Source organism: Falco rusticolus, chromosome 8 (assembly GCF_015220075.1).
Source record: "Falco rusticolus isolate bFalRus1 chromosome 8, bFalRus1.pri, whole genome shotgun sequence".
Taxonomy (NCBI): Eukaryota; Metazoa; Chordata; class Aves; order Falconiformes; family Falconidae; genus Falco; species Falco rusticolus.
The window spans coordinates 19,076,605-19,096,511 of record NC_051194.1 but is presented as its reverse complement, the minus strand read 5'-3'; the positions used below and the strand labels follow the sequence as shown (position 1 = coordinate 19,096,511).

The following is a 19,907-nucleotide window of genomic DNA, read 5'->3' as shown; positions in this document are numbered from 1 at the left end:
TAAAAAGGTCATAGTCTCCTAGATTGAAAGAGTATCTCTTTTTTTCATGCTTGGCCAACTGGCATACATTATTCACAAAAATAAAGTTATTCTAGATCTCTGGTTTAGTGGAGCTTTTGGGAAAGCAAAATTGCAGGTCCTTTGAGATAAGTTAACAGATTACCAGTGATTTTTTTGTGGGACCGATGACACTGTAGTCGGAACATAAACAAGAAAAGTGTAGTTGCTATTTTAAATTTAGTGCAAGTATGTTATCTGAGTGGTTTCTGTGTAGGTATCTTTAATCAACTACAATCACATTTTTAAATCTAACACCCTCAGTGGGAGACAAGATCTAGGCAAAGACCTTAAGGGAACACATGCAGCATTCCACCTGTTCTATGTCTTGATAGATCAGTGGTGGCAGCTTACTGTATTCATCATCTTTATTGATGTACTTATGCTTTCTACCAGCTTCGGCTTCAGTACCTAGTGCTTTTGGATAAGTATTACGTGACATTTATGAAATGATACATTGCAGCACATGGCCTTACGTAGACCTGGATCAATGGGCAGGACCCCAATTCTGCTGTATTTGAACTTCTGCTGGCATGTTGAGTGCGTTTAATATGCAAAACTAACCTTGCCATGATATCAAAGGATCACAGGCGTTAATAAGCTGCTTCTGGTAGCTAGGTTCTTCACGATGAAAGTCAGCGTTACCCCAGTCCACTCGTAACTATTGCTTGGTGACCAGCACACCTTGTCCTGCAGGTGAAGTTAAAGAGTATGGCAGTCACCATGGTGATGCTGTTTCTGCAACGTCTGAGTACTGCCAAAGGGCTTTCATTTGCAGTAATGTTGTTTTCCTTGGGAGTTCTCTTGTAGTACATTGTAGAGCTCATTCTTTGGCCTGGTAAAGCTGGCATTGTCACATTAGCAGGACATGGACACACATCACTCCCTTGCTGTAAAAGGTAGTGCGCCCTGAGTGTAGGAGAGCAGCAGACACAGGAAAGATGCTAAGATAATATCTGTTCATATGCCTGTTGTAAATACATTGGGAAATCTTTTGTGAAGCTGAACTAAATTTACTTTGCACTGGAATTTACAGTGCAGAAGCTGAGCTGTCACCACCTCTCATTATTTGAAGGTTACTTGACTCCTGCTGATCCTGGGCTTTTCTTAGCTGATTCTCATACTAGAAGCAATTGCAGCCATCGGTCCCAAAACAAATGCTGTATTGAATGTTATAGTCTGATTTACTCAACTTGAAGATGTTTCAAGAAATTTGTCCCTCTTGAAGTTTTCTCTAGCTGAAGGGAAGCCTCAAACCCACCAGCTTCTGGTAGGTTTGTCCTGCTGTCTCCCAAGTGCGGCAAACCATGAGTGAGGCTAACTGCCTTAAATGTTAAAGCAGCATTTGTGATTGACAAATTACTGTCAAACTCATTGATTTCTCCTTCCTACACTGGGCTGCAGGGCATGGTGTCTCTGGCGTATGCTCTACCACCAGTCCTGAACAAAATTCAGGAGTGGACTTGGCATCTGCAGATTATAGGCAGGGCTTAAATAGAAAATATGTCCTTGCATTTGATGCAAGAAAGTTTTTGCAGAATCCTTGCTTATGCTTCTGCTGGATATGTCTGTATTTGTTCCTGTGGAGTCTCCTCTTCTGCTGAGTTGAACTACCTATTGTTATATGTAGGGGTACAGTAAAATAATCTATATTTTAATTTTTTATTACTGCTGCTTAATAAAATATCTGCTTGAAGATGATCATCTTTTTTGGATCATGTAGCGCAGTACATTATGTGCTCAAAAAGTCCAGGTTCTGTGTGCCCAGAAAAAGCAAAATGCTTTCTGCTACTTGCATACTGTGGTGAATTTTGGCTTGTGCTTGTTCTGACTCAATGGAAGATGGGACAGTCCTTTAGGCAGACTGCTGGGAAAGGAGTAAAGCATTAGAGATATTTCGGTGTATCTGTTTGGATTCATTTGTAACTGGTGCTTTTACGTATGGTGACTTAATCATCGTGTTGCTCTAGTGCCTTAAAGCTGTGTTGGCTTTCTCTGAATGTATATTGCAAAGCTTGTTTTGTAGTTTACTCTGAAGTGATTGATGTTTTGATTGCCTTTATTTCTTTGTAGAGCAAGGCTTAGATCACATAGCAGAAAACATCCTTTCCTATCTTGATGCCAGATCACTCTGTGCAGCAGAGCTGGTATGTAAGGAATGGCAGAGAGTCATCTCTGAGGGAATGCTATGGAAAAAATTGATTGAAAGAATGGTACGCACAGACCCGCTATGGAAGGGACTGTCAGAAAGAAGGGGTTGGTAAGTACCTTGACAATAATTAAATTCACCTTGTACAGTGTTCTCCTTTACAAATTTCCCTAATGGTGAGCTCTGCCAAAAGTAAGTTTATAGTAAATTCTTATCGCAGAGATGCTTATCTCTTCTGTGGACTGGTTGGGGTAGCTACAGGAGAGCTGTCAGCTCCTGCTTGCACTTCGGCTTTGTCCCGTCCTTGTGTGCCCTGATGTCTTTTAACACTTGCTTTCTTACGGTAAGTCTGTCTGCAAATTTTTAATTTCCGTTTTGCAGGGAGAACAAACAATTAGAGTCAGCTTACAGAAACTAGCAACAATGTTTTGCAGGGCTTTTTCTGAAGTAAAGTATTTCCAATTAAACTTTTTTTTTTTTTAAAGTTTAAAATAGCTGATAGGGCTGCAGAAGCCTCTCTCGAAGAGAAACCATTTAAGTTTGTGGCAACGGAGTTTTTCTGTCCTTTGGGAATACCTGAAGAGATGAGGTGGTGTTCTGCTTTAGAAACCTGTTTTTCTGTGCTCTCTGGTGGTGTGCCTACGAAAACGCAAGGCATATTGTAAGGAGCAGGAGAACGCCACCCTGCTGGCTAAAGCCTTATGAAGCAGTGAACCCTGATTTGGAAAACTATAAGGAAAACACTCATTTTCTTTTTAAGTCTTTGATATTTTCAATACAGCTGTCAAATTGTAAGAATTCTGAGTATTGCCATTACAACTCTTGTGACTTTACAAGTACTTTATAAGAATGTCATAAGGCTTTGTTCTGTGCAGATTTTTAATTCCTTCAAGGTTTGAATTCTTTGTGGTACATTGAAAAATATGTTTCTGGTTCTTTCTAGGGATCAGTACCTGTTTAAAAACAGACCAACAGATGGCCCCCCAAATTCATTTTACAGGTCCTTATACCCAAAGATAATACAGGATATAGAGGTATGTTTTCTGATACATAATACCCGCGGGAGAAATAATGTTGAATATTGATAGTGTTTCAAAGGTGCTGCATGTTGGGGCAATGAAGTGTATCATATGTATCTGTATCACTACATATGTATCACTACTACTTTTTGAGCTCTGGCTCTTCAGACAATGTCAAAAGCACTCTCAGCCACTTACAGCCACAGTATGTGCATTAAGTGTTAACTTTTTGCATTTGAAGATTTTTGGAACTCTTCTGGGACTATGGATTTTGATCAAATAGCTATTTTAGGACACATTACTCCAAGACAGTTCCACCTATTGCTGAATGTTCTGATACATTGGTTACACTCGCTTAGAAGGTGATCTGAAGGTTAATGCCTTAAACATTTAAAATCATTAATTAATTTAAATTTAATTTATTTGTTTGATTAATTTATTTAAATAATTTAAAACACTGCTTATCTAGTAACAGTATATCTAAAGGGGTGACTGTTGCAAATACAGCTTTCTTCACTGCATGGGGTTTTCTTTTCCCCATCCTGTGCTTTGATGAGAACATTAATTAGTCCTACAGTGATAGACTGTGCAGGAGTATCAGTAGTAAAGAAACTGCAAAAATGACTATTCTTTTCTTTGATATTTTGCTTATTTTGCTTAAGATTTACAAAGTTGGGCTTGCTCCCTCATTTTAAAATGTTTCTGATAAATCAGGATCACCTTAGTGTTCTGCCTACCAGCAGAAAATCTGTCTTGCTCAGTTTGCTGTGTAACCACCACAAAACACTTAAGTTGTACCACAGATTGTGATGGATTTATTTTAACCACGTGATGGATGTGAAATTATTGGTCTGAAATTCATTAGTGGGGAAACACATGTTTTGGTGTTTAAGACAGATGCGAACTAATGGAATCATTCTGCTATGGCAAATGTGAATTTGTGTTGCTTGGCACTCAGTAAACAGAATTATTCAGAATGCTTAACCTATCTGTAAAATGTATCTGCTGGAAAACATAACCCAATCTTCAAGTATTTTTTTATAACCCTTGCTACACAATTTATAAATATTAAAAGAACTAGGTATGAAATATAGTCTAGGCTTGTAAGCTGAATGTTACACATTATATTATTTGAAGGGAGATGTCTTCTCCCTGTAAGGAATGACGGAGTGATATTGCAATGAAAAGAAGCCCAGGGGATTAAGGAGAATTCTTAATGTGATATTTTCCTGCTTTCTGCAAAATCCTGGTATAGTTCAGTAAAGAAAATGTGCAAAAAGCAGTGTGAAAACCTTTGTGTAGAACACTGAAAAAGTTCAGCATTATTATAACTCACATTTTTAAAGTTACTCTTCTGAAACTCATTTTTTAGGTGTAAGTGGAATGTTTGATTAGGAATTCTTAGAATTAGAGATGGGAGTATTCCTTAGAGATGTTCTAAGGACTTCCTGAGGCCTTTTGAACTGTCATAACCTGCCATTTTGTACTTGCTTTAGATGCTGTACATTTGCTAGCACAGAAATGAAGCTGCAGAACTGGACAGTTCTTGGTAGTATGAAATAAGTAGGACAAAACCAAATCCCTCATTCTTCTGTCATCACCAATGTCAATACTAAATGTAAAAAATTTTCAGTCTTTAAATATCTGGGGGTGGGGAAAGGGTGTGCCACTAAAAATGTATTGTAGTAATGAACATGTTTCTTAAAAAAACCTAAATTTCATTAAATTAACAATAAATATATTAAACCAAGACAACAGAAAAACTTGCACTGCATGGCTTGAAAAGGAAGGGCTCATCTATTCAAAATGGATATAAAATGCATTGGTGTTTGGAGGTCAAGAAACAGGGGTTTATAGTACTCTTTTTGAACCCTGATTTTCTTTCAGAGTTTCAACTTACAGATTTTTAATTTTCATTATATAATGCTGAGATGGATGATGTGATCAATGTAGAATATGCAGAGTAACGGGTTATTTCATGACAAGCTTTGAGATGGAGCTGGGACAGTGGAGTGTGCTATATGTAAAACGTGCCATGCCACTAGTATTTAAAAATAGTAACATGAGTAATGAGCGTGGGAAAAGTTGTCTTTTCTGTAGCGTACAAGGAGTAAACTGTGAGCTGTTACCATAGCTTCTGCCCATTCCAAACTGCCTGGCAATCCAGCTACTTTTACATATGATTCCCATAGTTCCTATCTGATGCTTATATCCCTAACAACATTAAATATCACTGGGGCATGCAGGGAACTCCAGTGTGGCTCACTCAGGTGGAGGGAGGCAAGAACAGAGAAGCAGAATTGGGGCTGTTTGGGGAAAATTTCCTGTAATTCCGTGCTTGTGTCTATAAACCTGTGAGAAACTTTTAATCGTTAGTGGTTGTCAATCACTTAGGGTAGAAGTTCAGGTATTGGCAACCAACCTTGATGCTGTCCATGGCCCGTGGATGCTTTGGTAGAGCAGTAAAGCTGAAAGGAGCCAGGACCTGTCAGCTGTGGGCTCTTGCCTCTGAACCTCACTTTAGCAAAAGTAAGTGTCAGCCTCTGTTTGCCCAAATTCAGGCAACAAACGTGTCCTTGTCCAGTCTCCTAGAGCGGTGAAGTTTCTCTTTGAAAACTAATGGCTACTTCCAGAATCATCACTGCTCAGTTTATACAGGCAGCGCATTTCCCACTCCTGGTTCCTCGAAATTGCTGAACTGGAGGGGGAGGCAGAAGGACGGGAGTAGTATGCCACGTCAAATTTTTCCCTGTTTACATATTTCATTCAAGCCTTCTGAAATATTGCTGTTTTCCACATTTCCAACCTGGAGTGAGGTTAGTGTTTGTTAATAGTCAAGGGTCCGATAGTTCTTCCACTTCCAAAAGTCTGTTATAATTTTTCTAATAAATCACCCTTTAAAGCACTTTTCACAAATTGCTTCCCTAAAGAACTGTCAAAAGAAGCTTTTAACACTGTTTAAAAATGTAGATGGTGAGTAACAATAACAACAAAACTTTAGCTATAAGATTAGGAGCATTTCTTAGATTTTTCCTCCCCTTATACTGTTTTTAAGCCGTAAGTCATGCTTTCCCTCAGTTTCATACTTTCCCCATTCCCTCATTTTTCAAAGCAATGTGCAGAAGCTCTTAAATGAGACTTTCATCTTAACTGTGATGATGAATTTTGTATCTCTGAATACCAAAATGTTTTTTCTTCAAATATTTGCCTGGACCTTTAATAAGATCTTTCTGTTTCTGTCAGAGTGTCAGAGTTTAGGGAGCTATCAATGAGCCAAAGGCTACCATATTAGCATTTATATAATTATATAAATATTTTTATAAGACATTTATCTTGTGTCCAAAGGGCTTGATTTAATACAGTAAAACGTATTTGATGTAGTACAAAAAATTTTGTCATTCAGTATTTTACCTGCGGAGCACAAAGATTAACCAAATTTTGCTAGACTGTTTCTAATGATAAGAATTATTAATTTACTGCAGCTGGTACTAAATTGGATTGTGGATAGAGATAAGCTTAAAGGAGAGTGTGCTCTCTCCTTTGGGTTGACTGACAGAATTTGAAAAATAATCCAAAACCTGAATTAGCAATTGGAAGGAAAGATGAGGAATTATAAATAGCAAATTTGAATTCTTTCCCTTGGGCTCTATTTGCATTTTGGGTCAAAAGTCCGTGCAACCACCAAGTGTCGTTAGCTGCAAGGTAATACAGGCAATGATTTGGCAAAGTGAGGTCCCCTTGCCTCTCTGAAGATTTGTTAGTGTTTGTTTCATGCCAAACACATTCTAGGAACATAATGTCACTTTTGAAATCATTGGATTTGAAAATAAGAGGACATCTAGAGATCTGAAACCAAGTTCTTGGAAAGAGAGGTAGTTACTCTCCACCTCCTGTGAAGCCAAATATTTAATTAGGTTTCATTTCACAAGAGGTGGTCCAGTAAACATCAATGTCTCAGAGTCAGATGTTGAATTGCCAAGCTTCCCTAGGAGCTTTAATAAAGGAAAAACCTGTTTTGGGGCTTATCCTGGAAGACTGACCATGGGTTTGCAAGACCATGCTTGCGGAGGTGGTCTGGGTGGTGCTGGGTGTCCTGTGCCTGGGCGCAGGCCCCAAGCCTGCTGGGGAAGGTCAGCTGGTTTAATGGGACTGTGTTTAATCGGCATGTTGCCAGGATGGGAAGTTTAATACTGCTGATTCCAGAACCCCGAGTCCCTGGATTTTTTCCATATTATTTGTGAAATTTGGCCAACTATTCTGTTTTCCCCTCAGGATTAGCCCAAGTATCTATTTCTTGTGATGAGTCTCAAAGACTTATTTTGTAAATGTTCCCCTTATCTTCAAACACATGGCAAGTGCCCTCATCTTGTTTCCATGGAGACTTAGGTCCACCTAATTAAGACAAGAATTAGAATGTTATTTTGCTGAAGATGTTAGGAAAATGGCACCAGGCCATCAGATTAACACCATGTGTTCTTCTGAATTTTGAAAAAGTTCAGATTTTAGGACTGGAACTGAAATTTCAAAGCCTTGGGAAAATTTGAAAAGGGGAGAATGTCAGCGCTCACCTTAAGTCACCGCCAGCATTGGGAGATCTCTGTTTATGAAAGTTGCAGTTTATAATTTCTGAGGGAATTGGGTACTGTTCTAATTCTGATGCTGGAGAAACTTCTGTGTGCGTGTGTGTGAAGAATCTGGTCAGCATTATATGCCTTGAAATCTTTTCAGCCAGCCTTTGAAATCTCTACTTCACAGGCACTGTCCAAAAGGCATTTCTTAAAAATGAAATTGGCCAAGGAAAGGAGAGGCTTTTGAGTGGCAGGGACAAAGTTCTTGTGGTGCATGACACCAGATTTTGGCTCTTGTGTCTGAGCAGGGCAGAAGATGCCGTTTAGATGCCTCTAGCGTGGGACAGATCCCTGGGTTGGTTTTTGTTGACTTTGCCAATGTCACTCCTACTCTTTTCCACAAATGGGCAAACCAAGACTGCAGCTTTTCTGTTGCAGTTTGAAAGAGGGATTTATTATTCCTGTTTGAGTACTTGAATTCCCCTGTGCTCTGATGGGGGCTGATAACTATCTGTTTAGATAGAACTTTGTATTTTTATGGTGTTGTGCATAAACTTTGTTATTGTCTTCAATGGAACCTAAGAGGTGCAATAATTTTGTTTTTTCAGCAGCGTTGTTCACTGTCAGGTGTTGTGTGTAGTCCAGATGTGTGTGTCATTGAGGTGCCTCCAAGGACCGCTCTCTGTGTTCGTTGCTGTTGGCTTGTGTTTTTAAGGTGTCTTTTCCAGATCTGGCAGTAACATCAGTACTTCTCCTCTATCGCTTTGGTGTAAGCAGGAGTCCATTTAAAGTTAATGTATGTTGATGTTGCATCTGTAACCTCAAAGCGTGACATTTTAGTCTTGAGTGTGTTAGAACAGGTTGGTGGAAGTTGGTGGAAATAGGGATCCTTTAACAGAAAACCAGCGAGACCCATCAGCGGGTGGTACTGTGATCATTGCAGCTGCAGAGATGAAAAAGTTCTCTTCATCAGAAGCTGCCCTTGAATCTCTTTTGGGATCTTGTGCTTTGCGGGCTGGGTTTGCAGAGGTGCTTGATAGAGAAGGCAGACTTTGGGGGAGGAGGAACTGCTTTGTGCATCTGCATCCTCCTGTTACAGGTTCTCCTGAGTTAGGAGGATTCTTTACTCCCTCCCTGGGGAAACAGAACAACTGTACTGGTCAGATCGAAGAGTGGCTAGCACAGCATCCAGCAGCAGATGTGTGGGGCAGAGACCGTGGGGACATGATGCAGCTACGCTTCAGTTCCGTGGGGGTAATCGAAGTCTGTCACGCCCCTCCTCTGCGTGTGTTCTGCCTCCCTCAGCAGGTCAGGCACTCCCACCATCCTGGGCAGTAAGGTGGTCCTGATGTTGAACTGCTGCTCCGGAGGCCTGAAACTTCAGTTGGTTGTCTTTTTTTTTATCTGATTTGTCTAAGCTCTCTCTGGTGTACGCCACCGTTCTGGCACTGAGGGAACATGCTGTCTTGTCTTCGTGCTTAATGAAATGGTCTGTATTGTACCGTCAGCTTTCTCCCAAAGTGGTTCCCTATGGGCCCTGTATGTCAGTGGCCTTTAACCCAGTTTCTACAGGTAGTCTTCTCTTCCTCTGTAAAGACATTAGCATATTCCACTGTCCAGATTTATCTTGCTCAGCATTATAAGGTTGATCTGTTCTTTTTAAATGTGGCTTTAAAAAGGGTTCAGCAAAGCTGCAGCGGGACTTGGGCATAGTTTTACTTGGTGGACCTTTGAGCATCTTCTCACATGCTGGATCAGCTGCATGCAGAAAGAGACAACACTTCATCAATTTATATTGTCCACATTTGGATCTTATCTAAGCAGCTGTAAATATTAGGAACTTAGTTTTTAGGTCTCGGATTCTGCCAAGAAATCATGATTTAATTGTAACACTTAATAGGAAAAGCTTCCTATTCCTTTTTCTCTAGAGTTGTTTAGGTTTTTTGGACTTCACTCTTCATGGCTTTTCTTCTGGTCTTGGAGTTCATACTAAAAGTGGTATTTTACCCCAAACTGATCTGAAAGCCCATGTAGTGTTCAGATGTGTGGTGGCTCTCAGTAGTACACTCCTGGCTTTTTGGTCTCACTTTAATTTCAGACTGTTCTTCAAAACGTAGCCTGGGTATCCTGTGATTTTTATAAATCAAGCCAGAAAACCACTTTTCACTTACTGAAAGTTTCCCCACCCATTCCTGTAGTCTTTCTGTCCCCGCCCCCCCCCCCCCCCTTTTTTTTTTGTATGTGTGTTAAAGTGGTCCTTCCTGCTTGTATTAAACAAATGCATGCTGCAATTTACATATATACATACGTAAGAATAAAAATAAGCATATGTTATATGTTAGTGGGGTGTAATGAATCTCCATTTCTCTATTTGTTAGACTTGCTTCTTTTTTTTCATTATGTTATTTTTTTATTTTTTCATTATGTTCTTTTTCATGAGTTTTATTCTGCCTGACTCTTCTGTTGGCAAGAAATTAGGTAAATACCAAAACCCAGGTGATTGCTGTTTGGAATTAATCTTTTCTTAGGTTTACTTCCTTGCATTTATTTACTATGTTACTGTTTCCTACCTCTTGCCATGTAATATGGCAACAACTTCTTCCATGTAACTTTTTGTTTCCTCTGGGCTTTCACTTAGCTTTAATTGTGAATAATCTAAAATATGAAGAAATCTTGGTAGCGGAAAGCAGATTCTTTTGATGAGCAGTAGTGTATAAATTTTAACTTAAACAGTAAAGAGCTGTCATAGGAGGGAGATGGTGTCATGTAGCTCCCAGTTGTATAGCTGCTGCCTTCTACATTTCAAAGCATTTTGGGAGTAAAATCCAAATCTAGTCACTCTGCTGAGTCCTCTGGTGTAGCATGAGTCATGTTGGTATGGTTTTTTCATGGAACAAGGTAAGAAAATTAATAGGGAAAGGCAATATGCTTAATGATAAAAGTGGGATAATAATTGGCAAGATGTGGTGGTGGATGGTTTGCAGCACTTGGTGTTCTCTCTTCTAATAGCAGTGCCAATTTACGTTCAGGATGTTGGTACGGACATTGTATACCCTGCTGCTCACTTCCAAGACATATTTACTGGTTCAGGTTTGAACATTGTTGAATCATTTGACAATATGCTCAAGTCTTAGTGAATGTATAATTAGGTATACCATGTCTGCAGCCAAAACTCATCAGCTACTCCACTGAGATGTCTTACTGACCACGTAATTTTCTTGTTCATCACTTTAATTATGCAGCTGGTCTGAGGAGTTGTTTTACGAAGGGGATGTTGGATACAGTGCAAGTGCTTTTTCTGCCATACTGCTTTGGCGCTCCTATTGCTGTTCATGTACAATACTTGCCCAGTGCCTCTCTTGTCCCTGTGGTCTGTGAGCTTTTAGCTGTCTTTGCTGCTACATGCCTACCACCAGTGCTTAGTTCCTTAACAACAGTGGTTTGTAGAAGTGATGAGACTTGCAGGAAAGATGGTGATGCTCTTTGCTTGCAGGGTTTTTAGTCCTCAGGGCTGCTTTAGAAGGAGGCTTTGCTGCTGGCACGTTTTGTCATCTGTTGCTGTGAGCCAGTCATCCCTGTGTGTCAGAAATCTTGCGGTTCATGCTGTTGTGGTAATGACAGGACAGCTAGCGCTCTGCAGATTCCTTTTGAGGACCAGTTCAAGCCTTCTAGGTAATAAGTATCATGTAGCCTTTCTTCTTTAGGCTGGTATAGAGACTACAAAAGCTCTTTGGCCCTCACTAACAGCAGCGAGGAGACCCAGCAGTGAATTCTAGTCTCAAGCCAGGATCTAGGGAATCCTTCTTCAAGAGCTTAATGCTGTTTTTACCCCCCTAAAAAAAACCCCACAGTTGCAGCATCTTCAGAGAGTCTGAGAGGTGAAATACCTCAGAAATGCAGGGAGCCTGGTGCCATGACCAAGCTGTCATTTTGTCTTTGCTTATCAAACTCTCTTAACTTCATAATGAATGAAATATTAAGCCCTCACTACCCTGGTGACATAAGTTCCTTTGCTTCTGCCTTTCCTCTGCCACAGTCAGGAGGGATTTTCTTTTTTTCTTTGAAGAAAGCATGTGAAGAACAAGGGCTTGGATTTTAACTGCCCCTGGTGTAAATGCCTAATGCTTCAGCAGAAATCCCTACGTACGTAACAAATGTGTATGTTCCTTTTCCTTTTTTTCTGCCTCATTTATCCTGAAGAACTGTGTATTCAGAGGGAACAAACTCCTTGGTTTATGGGATTAAGATAAACCCATTTACTCTGTAATAACATTCACAAGGATAAAAATGCAATTTTTAGCCAAATTGCTGAACACAGTGTACATTATCGAATGGGGGAAAAAACCCTGTTCCTAGTAGATTATCCTTAATGCTTCCAATGTATAGTTAATGTTCCAACTGTTAATCCAGATGAAATGCATCTTTTTTAACTGTGCATCTTTGTACCAGCAAATGTATTCTGGCATGATCAAGGCTTGGCTATACCTCTGTATCTTGGACTATTTTCTGTGTACTTTTCTCTCTAAATGCCTTTTTTTATCCATTTATGCATTTCTTCAGCTGCCAAATGGCTCTCCTACTGTGGCAGATGCTTTGGCTTCATACTTGGTCTTTATTCCTTGTATGTCCAGATTTTGTTGGTTATACAGCATTTGTCAGCTACTTGCTGCTGTTGCTCTAGTGAGCTTTCAGGAAAGTGTGAGAAACTTTTTCTCTTTGTGTGTGAACTAACGCAAGAGTGTTCTGCAACATCCTGCTTTTCATTGTGAAACCCATGTTTAGAGGCCGTTATCAGAGACTTGGAGGGGATCTGTAGAAAATACAGGAGTGGGTTTTTGCGTGTATTGGTATTAGGTTTGGCGTCATAAACATGCGAATCACCTGTGGGTCACTTCATCATTACCCCTTGATGCCTGTAACAGTCTGTAACACAGCGATTTCTTCCTTGCCCCTTCTACGTGCATGCATACCTACCCAACGTGTACACAGTCTATGGAGATATCTCCTGGAAGGTGGTTGCAGTTGAAGACTTTTACTAACTGCCCTATTCAGTAACTACCAGAAGTTTCCTATAGCAAGAAGCTTTAATGTGGTTTCCAGTATTGTATTAAACATGTTCCTTTTCAGAGGGTCCTCCAGGTTGCCCACCCACTCAGCCGTATTTAGTCATCTAAAATAATGTTATTTCTCTATATGTCCACATCTGTTTTCACTCTATTGCCAATTGAAATGCTGCTGTATATTCTCTGTGTATTGTGGCTACCTTCCCAGCGTATTCAAAATTTACGCAGTGTAAGGGGATTTTACAAGTTCTCGAAAAACATGAAGTATTTTCCCACAGTAGCCACGCCGTATAATGTCTAAACGAAATGACATCTATTCACAGAATTAAAATGTGCACCTGCATATGACTTTACACTTTAGAGTGCCATCACATAGATATACGTGATAATTTTGTTTCTTTTATTTGAAGCCAGCATTTTCTTATGGGGAACTTAAGTAGCTTCCTATAGTGAACCTCCAAGAATTAAGCCCAGCTAGTGTCCCCAGTGGCTGGTGGCCATACTTCACTGACTGCTGTTTGGTTTGGGAGACTGTTACAAGCAAAACTTCTGATTTGTGATGGTCTTAATGTATTCTGTAACTATTGGTAGTCACTGTCGCGGGAAGCCAAAGCATGAAGGTGCTCAAGTGGTGTTTGAGCAGTCAGCAGCTAATCTGGCATGTGTTCTGTACCACTGCTGATTTCAGACCTTTCCAAAAACGTTGCTTTAGGAAAACTCTCCTGTAAGACTTCTTAGAAATGAATATCTGAACATATATGGCTTCTAAAACTATTTAAATTTGCTAACTCAAATCTGTGATGTTTGTCCTGTGTCTTCAGCGTTAGTATTGCATTTTTAAACACCTTGCCTTCCGATCAGCTGTTACATTGGTTCATGAATGTCTACAGTCCTCCCCTGTTTCTGAGGGTCATCCCTGCAGTGACGAAGGAGTTAACGAGTTGCAGTTCTGCCCTTCTAGCACAGATGATAAATCTTGGATAAAGCTTGAGAACTGCCTGTCCTTCTTCCTGAAAACCTCCATCCCGTGCTGAGCAAGTACCACAGCGAGCAGTCTGCTACCTTCAAGGCAGGAGTCCAGGGCTGAACCAGGACGGTGTCAGATTGGACCGTTTTAAGCCCAGTTCCCAGTCTGACAACCAGCAGTGCGCTAGCTGGCCGGGAAAGTTGATCCCAGACTGATGGATGACTTGCTATCTTAATTTCATTAGCTTCCCCACCAAACTGGAAGAGATTGAGGGAGGATGAATAGCTTGTCAGCAGGCTCCTCTAGAAGCATCTCTTAGTACTTATGATCTAGACAAATTCCTGTGGCACATCAGGTTTGTATTATGACTATGTATAGTTCTCTCCAAATTGCCTAATGGGAGACAAATGAAGGAGCAAATGCATGGAAAACAAAGCGGTAGGGTTAGTTTTCCCTTGGAGGTGTTTTCCTAGAATTGGGACGTCATAGTGACACTGCACTTTTGCCTTTAATAAGTGTTTCGGTTGTTTTCCAGTCTTGGAGGAGCTGCAGAGGTGCCTGCTATTGCTTTGAAAGTTAGGCTTTGGTTATAAATAGGGTTTTCCAAGTGAGCTGGCAGTCAGCCAGCCTCTCCCCAGGTTTCCACATGGTATTTTGGGGGGATCCCAGGGAAACCGCTAAATTAACGGCCTGTTCTGGTGCCTGCCCTGGAGGATGGAGAGCGTCCCAGCTTGTGTAGGTACTGCAGGTGCTGGCCGGGGGTTCTGTGCATAGATTTTGTTATGATTGTTGTTACAAACTTCTTGTCCAAAATCCTGTATTTCTTTGAGACTGATGTTGGTTGTCTTAAAAGTAATTAAGCTGATTAAAGTATGGTAATCATCCTGATTCTGCTACACAATCGTTTGCAGCTTTTTAAGGTGTGTTAGGTCTCTTTTCTTAAATGTACCTCTCAGAATGAAAATATTGAGAATTACACTTCCACAGAGTTTGAGGCAGGGGAAATAAGTTTTGATTATTTGGAACCTTACAGTCCCTGTTTGGTTTTATTTTGATCAGGGTGCTTAGAGGAGGCTTTTGTATCTCAAAATCCCTTTCTAAGAGGTGTGATGGTTAACAGGTGAAGTGGCTGGGTAGGGGAAGGGAAGGTCCCGGAACCCCTTAACCTCCCTGTTGGACTCAGCAGTTCTGTAATGTTCGTTAGTCGGGTGAGGCTGAATGTTGGCACCATATGAGCTCCTGGTTTAATCTTTGCTGCTTGTGTCAGATGATCGTGTAAATTGGGGTGTGGGGGTGGGGAACTGGATTGTTATGAAATGTGTGCCTCTAACGGCTCCTTGGGAAATTCTCAGTGAGGTTAGCTGGCCATAATTTTCACCAGCAAACACAACCTTTGCCATGACAAATTACAGAAGTCCCGATTCGTAGTGTTTTGTGTATTTTTATTGGGGGGGGGGGAGAAAAGATACGTTTAAGTCTTATATACTTCAAATTTAAGGACGACATATGTAGAAGTGGAAAGATTGCTGTGTGTGTGTTGGAGTTGTCAAGCATGCAGCCTCATGCCTAACCCCTGCTTGTTTCCCCTCTTGTTAGACTATAGAATCTAACTGGCGATGTGGGCGGCATAATTTGCAAAGGATTCAGTGCCGCTCTGAAAACAGCAAAGGTGTCTACTGTTTACAGTATGATGATGAAAAGATTATCAGTGGCCTACGAGACAACTCCATTAAGGTAAACGCTTTTTTTTTTTTTTTTAAGTCTTTTCCTAGAGATAAGTGGGTAATTCTGCCTCGGAAAGCTAGCTGCTTGTGTTTCCTTGATTTCTCTTGTCTCATCATGGGACAGTATTTATCTGTGCAGGGTCAGTGTCTTCTGTAGCCTGGCAAAGTTCTCACCTGCACTTTGCCCTGGAAACTTTGGGGATTCCCAACTCCCAGCCAGAGATCAATGCTATTGACCACAAAGAAATGCTTGGGAAATCGGAGTGCACATAACATGAATGAAGACTGCGTGTGCCACTGTCCCTAGCCGTGTCGTTGCTGGTAGTGTGCTTTCATGCTAGCACGTTGCTTTCATGCTAATTATCCGTGCCATTTTTTTATTTGCAAACCAGGCTTTTATCTTTTCATGACCATTAATTATTTTGCTGTTCTGTCAAAAACTTCTGTTAAGACTTCCTGAAGCTGGAAGGGAGGACGGGCCAACTGATCGGCCAGGCTAACTGCCCACTGATTCCTCCTGCTCTTTCTAGTTTTCTTCCTTCTTGGATCCGTGTTTTTGATCTTGATAAACTGTTTTTTCTTCTTGCTTTTAACAGATTTGGGACAAAACAAGCTTGGAATGTTTGAAAGTATTAACAGGACATACTGGCTCGGTTCTTTGTCTGCAGTATGATGAAAGAGTCATTGTAACTGGATCTTCAGATTCTACAGTGAGGTAAGTTTTTGCACAAAAACAATTTGAGTATCAGAGCTGGGAATATTTACAATGATCTCTAAATATCAGAAAACATCTCTAATGTGAATGTGATACTGCTATTCCAAAATGAAGATACTCATACTTGGCAAAGCATCACATTCAATAAATTTTTTTTCCAAATCTGTCTCATTTTGTTAGTGTTAAGAATTTTGAAGGAGTATGATCCGAGTGATTCAAGGCGTATCCTGAAGTTGTAGAATGGCTGATGGCCAACTAGGCAATAATTTCTTCATTTAGGGTTTCTTGTACTGCCTTCTGACATCTCTTAATTATGGCCCTTATGAAAGGTTATTTGGTATATATTGAGCACTTGTCTGACTGGAATTTTGATGATACTGAGTTTAAATTCTTGTGTGAATTCAGTAGTCAGTAGATGCCAATGTAAAGGCACTCTGGTACAGATCAGTGGAAGGGCCTTGTCGCTTCCTGGTATCTTGCACTGCTATGCCAACGTCAGTGTCTATAAAACTTTTCAAAAGTTAAGAGCTCATCTTGACACCCTTCAGGTACTATAAATTAAGTAGTGACTTTTCACTTCATGTAAGCTAGTAGGTAGCCCTGGAGGGTGCTGTATCCCAGTTGCTACTGGTGTGTGTGAAATCTGAATGAATGATGTAAATCTGAAAAAAACCCAAACCCCAAACCGGATAGTATTTGTTTTGGCCTGTTCCATCAATTTGTACATCATACAAGCTTCAGTCATCCTGGAAGAGTTGTAGAGTTGTTAAGCGGCTCTTTCTTTTAGCAGTGGTCCCAGCGTAGGCATTTCCTGGTCTAATTGTTGCTGCTGTTAATTTTTGCTTGTCAGTCTGAGACGTGAACTAGGATACTACCCCAACGCCTGCCTTCCCCAAGCCCTAAGAGATGTTAGGCACCTAGAGGGGTTGTCATTAGAGATAGTGACAGACTTGTGCATGTTTACGCTTTACACCATGCATAGCCATCATCCTTCATTTGGAATAAAATTCTTTTCTTTTGCAGAGTTTGGGATGTAAATACAGGTGAAGTTCTGAACACGTTGATTCATCACAACGAGGCAGTGCTTCATTTAAGGTTCAGCAACGGCTTAATGGTGACATGCTCGAAGGACAGATCAATTGCTGTTTGGGATATGGCATCACCTACTGACATCACCCTGCGCCGTGTCTTAGTTGGCCATCGTGCTGCTGTTAACGTGGTAGACTTCGATGACAAGTATATTGTGTCAGCGTCAGGTGACAGGACCATTAAAGTACGTTGGCAGAGCGCTACCCTAGGGCTGCATGCCTACCGAGCCAGAAAAGCTTCTGAGCAGTTCTGTGTCTTTCTTCAGCATTCAGCTGGCTGCTTCCTCTTGCTAGCTGTTAATGTCTTTATGTGCATAACTAGGCTTGTAACATTTTTGTGGCTTCTGTCGTACAATTGCAAAAAAGTAAAGCCCATTCGCTGTTTGAGCTCTAGTCTCAAGGTATGGGTTGGTTTGTTAAATATGGCAACATTTTGTGCCTTTTTCCAAGTGGTATTTTCTATTTCAATTGGCAGTCCTGTTCCAGACATGAAATTTATCAGCAGTTGCCTTTCCTTGCCATGCCTTCCCAGCAGCTCCACCAGGCTTTGCCATGTTTGAAGAATTAAGAGCCTCTATTTGAAGATTATTACATACCAGAAGATTTGAGTTACCCAGAGCTTATTAATATAATAAAGGTGTTTCCACCCTTCGCTTATTAATATAATAAAGGTGTTTCCACCCTTCCCTCTCTAGAGCCAGAGCTACCTTGGACTGTGCCAAAAAGCTCTTGGCAGTTTAATGTCCAAATACCTGCCAGAGATCCCGCTGCACTCCGTGTTGGAAAATGAGCCACTGGATACTCCACGTTACAACTTCAATTACAGTTCATTAAAAATGGGCAAAGTTGATTGAATCATTTAATATTAAGAAAGAAGCAGCAACCAAACTTTTATGGGCCACAGTTCTGGCCGCCTTGTACTAGTGGATTGCTACCGATTTCTTTGGTAATGTGGTGTTCTTGCGTATGTGATAACTTCCGATTTTAAAAATGATTACTTACTGATATGCAAGCGTAATCAAGATTCTGAAATCATTTAGGGCCATCTCTACCACCTGCAAATTTTATATACAACCGCCCCCAACTTTTCTCATTGATTCGAAGTGCGGCAGCAGTGCCCGTGGCTCTTGTCACCGCAAGGTCCCCACAGCGCCCGCCTTCCGTTAATGCCGGGTAACTGCTCTTTGCCCACAAAAATACCCTCCCAGTTTCTGTTCCACTGTCCAGCAAAGGTCAGCCTCAGACCTCTTCTGTTTATGGATTCATAATGGCTTCTACTGAAATACAAAAACCTTGTTTGGGCGTAATTCTCAAAAGAGCATTTATCTTGTGTTTCACAGGTCTGGAGTACAAGTACATGTGAATTTGTTCGTACTCTGAACGGGCACAAGCGTGGCATTGCGTGCCTCCAGTACAGGGATCGACTAGTTGTCAGTGGATCTTCAGACAATACCATCCGGTGGGTGCCCACAAACTGCTGTTGGTGTGTAACACTGTACATTTCGTGTGGAAAATAGGGTTTCCCCAACCTTTGATGCTGTCCTGCACTATTGCGTGTGAAAACATGCTTGGTACACCTTGCTATTGGAGCAGATGATGTATGAATGGAACTTAACTCAGTGTGAGAGTGTATCACATCGCTGTGCAAAAGTAGGGCACTGAGGTTTATGACAGAGATAAACAAAACTTCTCTATTGCTGTGGTTTATCACCTTGTCTTCTGCTTGAAGAGATGGGGAAGACATTGGTCACTGGTTTTCTTAACTGCTTTCTGAACCTCTAATCATGGATTTATGCAGAATAGAAAAAAGCCTGCTGAAGTTTCCCAAGATAACACATATCCAGCCTTTACATGCATGTAGTATCAAAATTAATTTTGCTATACTGCAGCTGCAACCCAGATTTATCTCTGAATTGCATGCAAGGAACATCTCGTGGTTCTCAGGCCTTTTGAAGCAAATTATGTGGTATCTCCCACAGAAAACCACTCTAGCATGCTTAAATTGCCGTGCGTGAGGCTAAGGGGCAGTGCTGAACCTGAAGTACTCAAAAGACTTTCTCCTCTGTTCTCTTAAGACTATGGGACATTGAATGCGGTGCCTGTTTAAGAGTATTAGAAGGCCATGAAGAACTTGTTCGATGCATCAGGTTCGACAATAAGAGGATTGTTAGTGGAGCCTACGATGGGTATGTTTTTGGAAGTAATTTAAAAAAAACCTTTTGCCTTTCTTAACAAAGCATCATGCGAAAGCCATTGAGCTTTGTGTGAGGGTTCTCTTCTGATGGATCAATATTTACCTGAGCAGCTTCTGCTTCGAGCATTTCAGCGCAGCAGGCTGCAGTTTTAAGTTGCCAAGAAACTGCTTTTCTGGTGCTCTTTAGCACACTCCTAAACTGTGTTATCACTCAAGTTTGACTTTCCATAGAAAGTAAACTTTTGTTTGGCTGAAGTGACATCCCTTTGTTTCTTCACTCAGGAATTGCTCCTTGCCCCATCCTGTGTACTTAGTAGTTCAGGCTTTCTATTTTTATAAGACAGCACCCTGAAAATGTTTATT

General features: G+C 40.8%; 1 protein-coding gene across 4 annotated transcripts in view; it reads left to right on the top strand.

The window, feature by feature from the left end:
- Positions 1–19,907, top strand: part of FBXW11 (F-box and WD repeat domain containing 11) — a 74,636-nt gene that overhangs the window by 46,273 nt on the left and 8,456 nt on the right. For all 4 annotated transcript variants that reach the window (XM_037396924.1, XM_037396922.1, XM_037396923.1 and 1 more), the window contains 7 exons: positions 2,131–2,317; positions 3,150–3,240; positions 15,420–15,557; positions 16,144–16,262; positions 17,286–17,535; positions 18,691–18,809; positions 19,426–19,536. In XM_037396924.1, the coding sequence (XP_037252821.1) occupies positions 2,131–2,317; positions 3,150–3,240; positions 15,420–15,557; positions 16,144–16,262; positions 17,286–17,535; positions 18,691–18,809; positions 19,426–19,536 (1,015 nt within the window). The remainder of the gene's footprint in view (positions 1–2,130; positions 2,318–3,149; positions 3,241–15,419; positions 15,558–16,143; positions 16,263–17,285; positions 17,536–18,690; positions 18,810–19,425; positions 19,537–19,907) is intronic.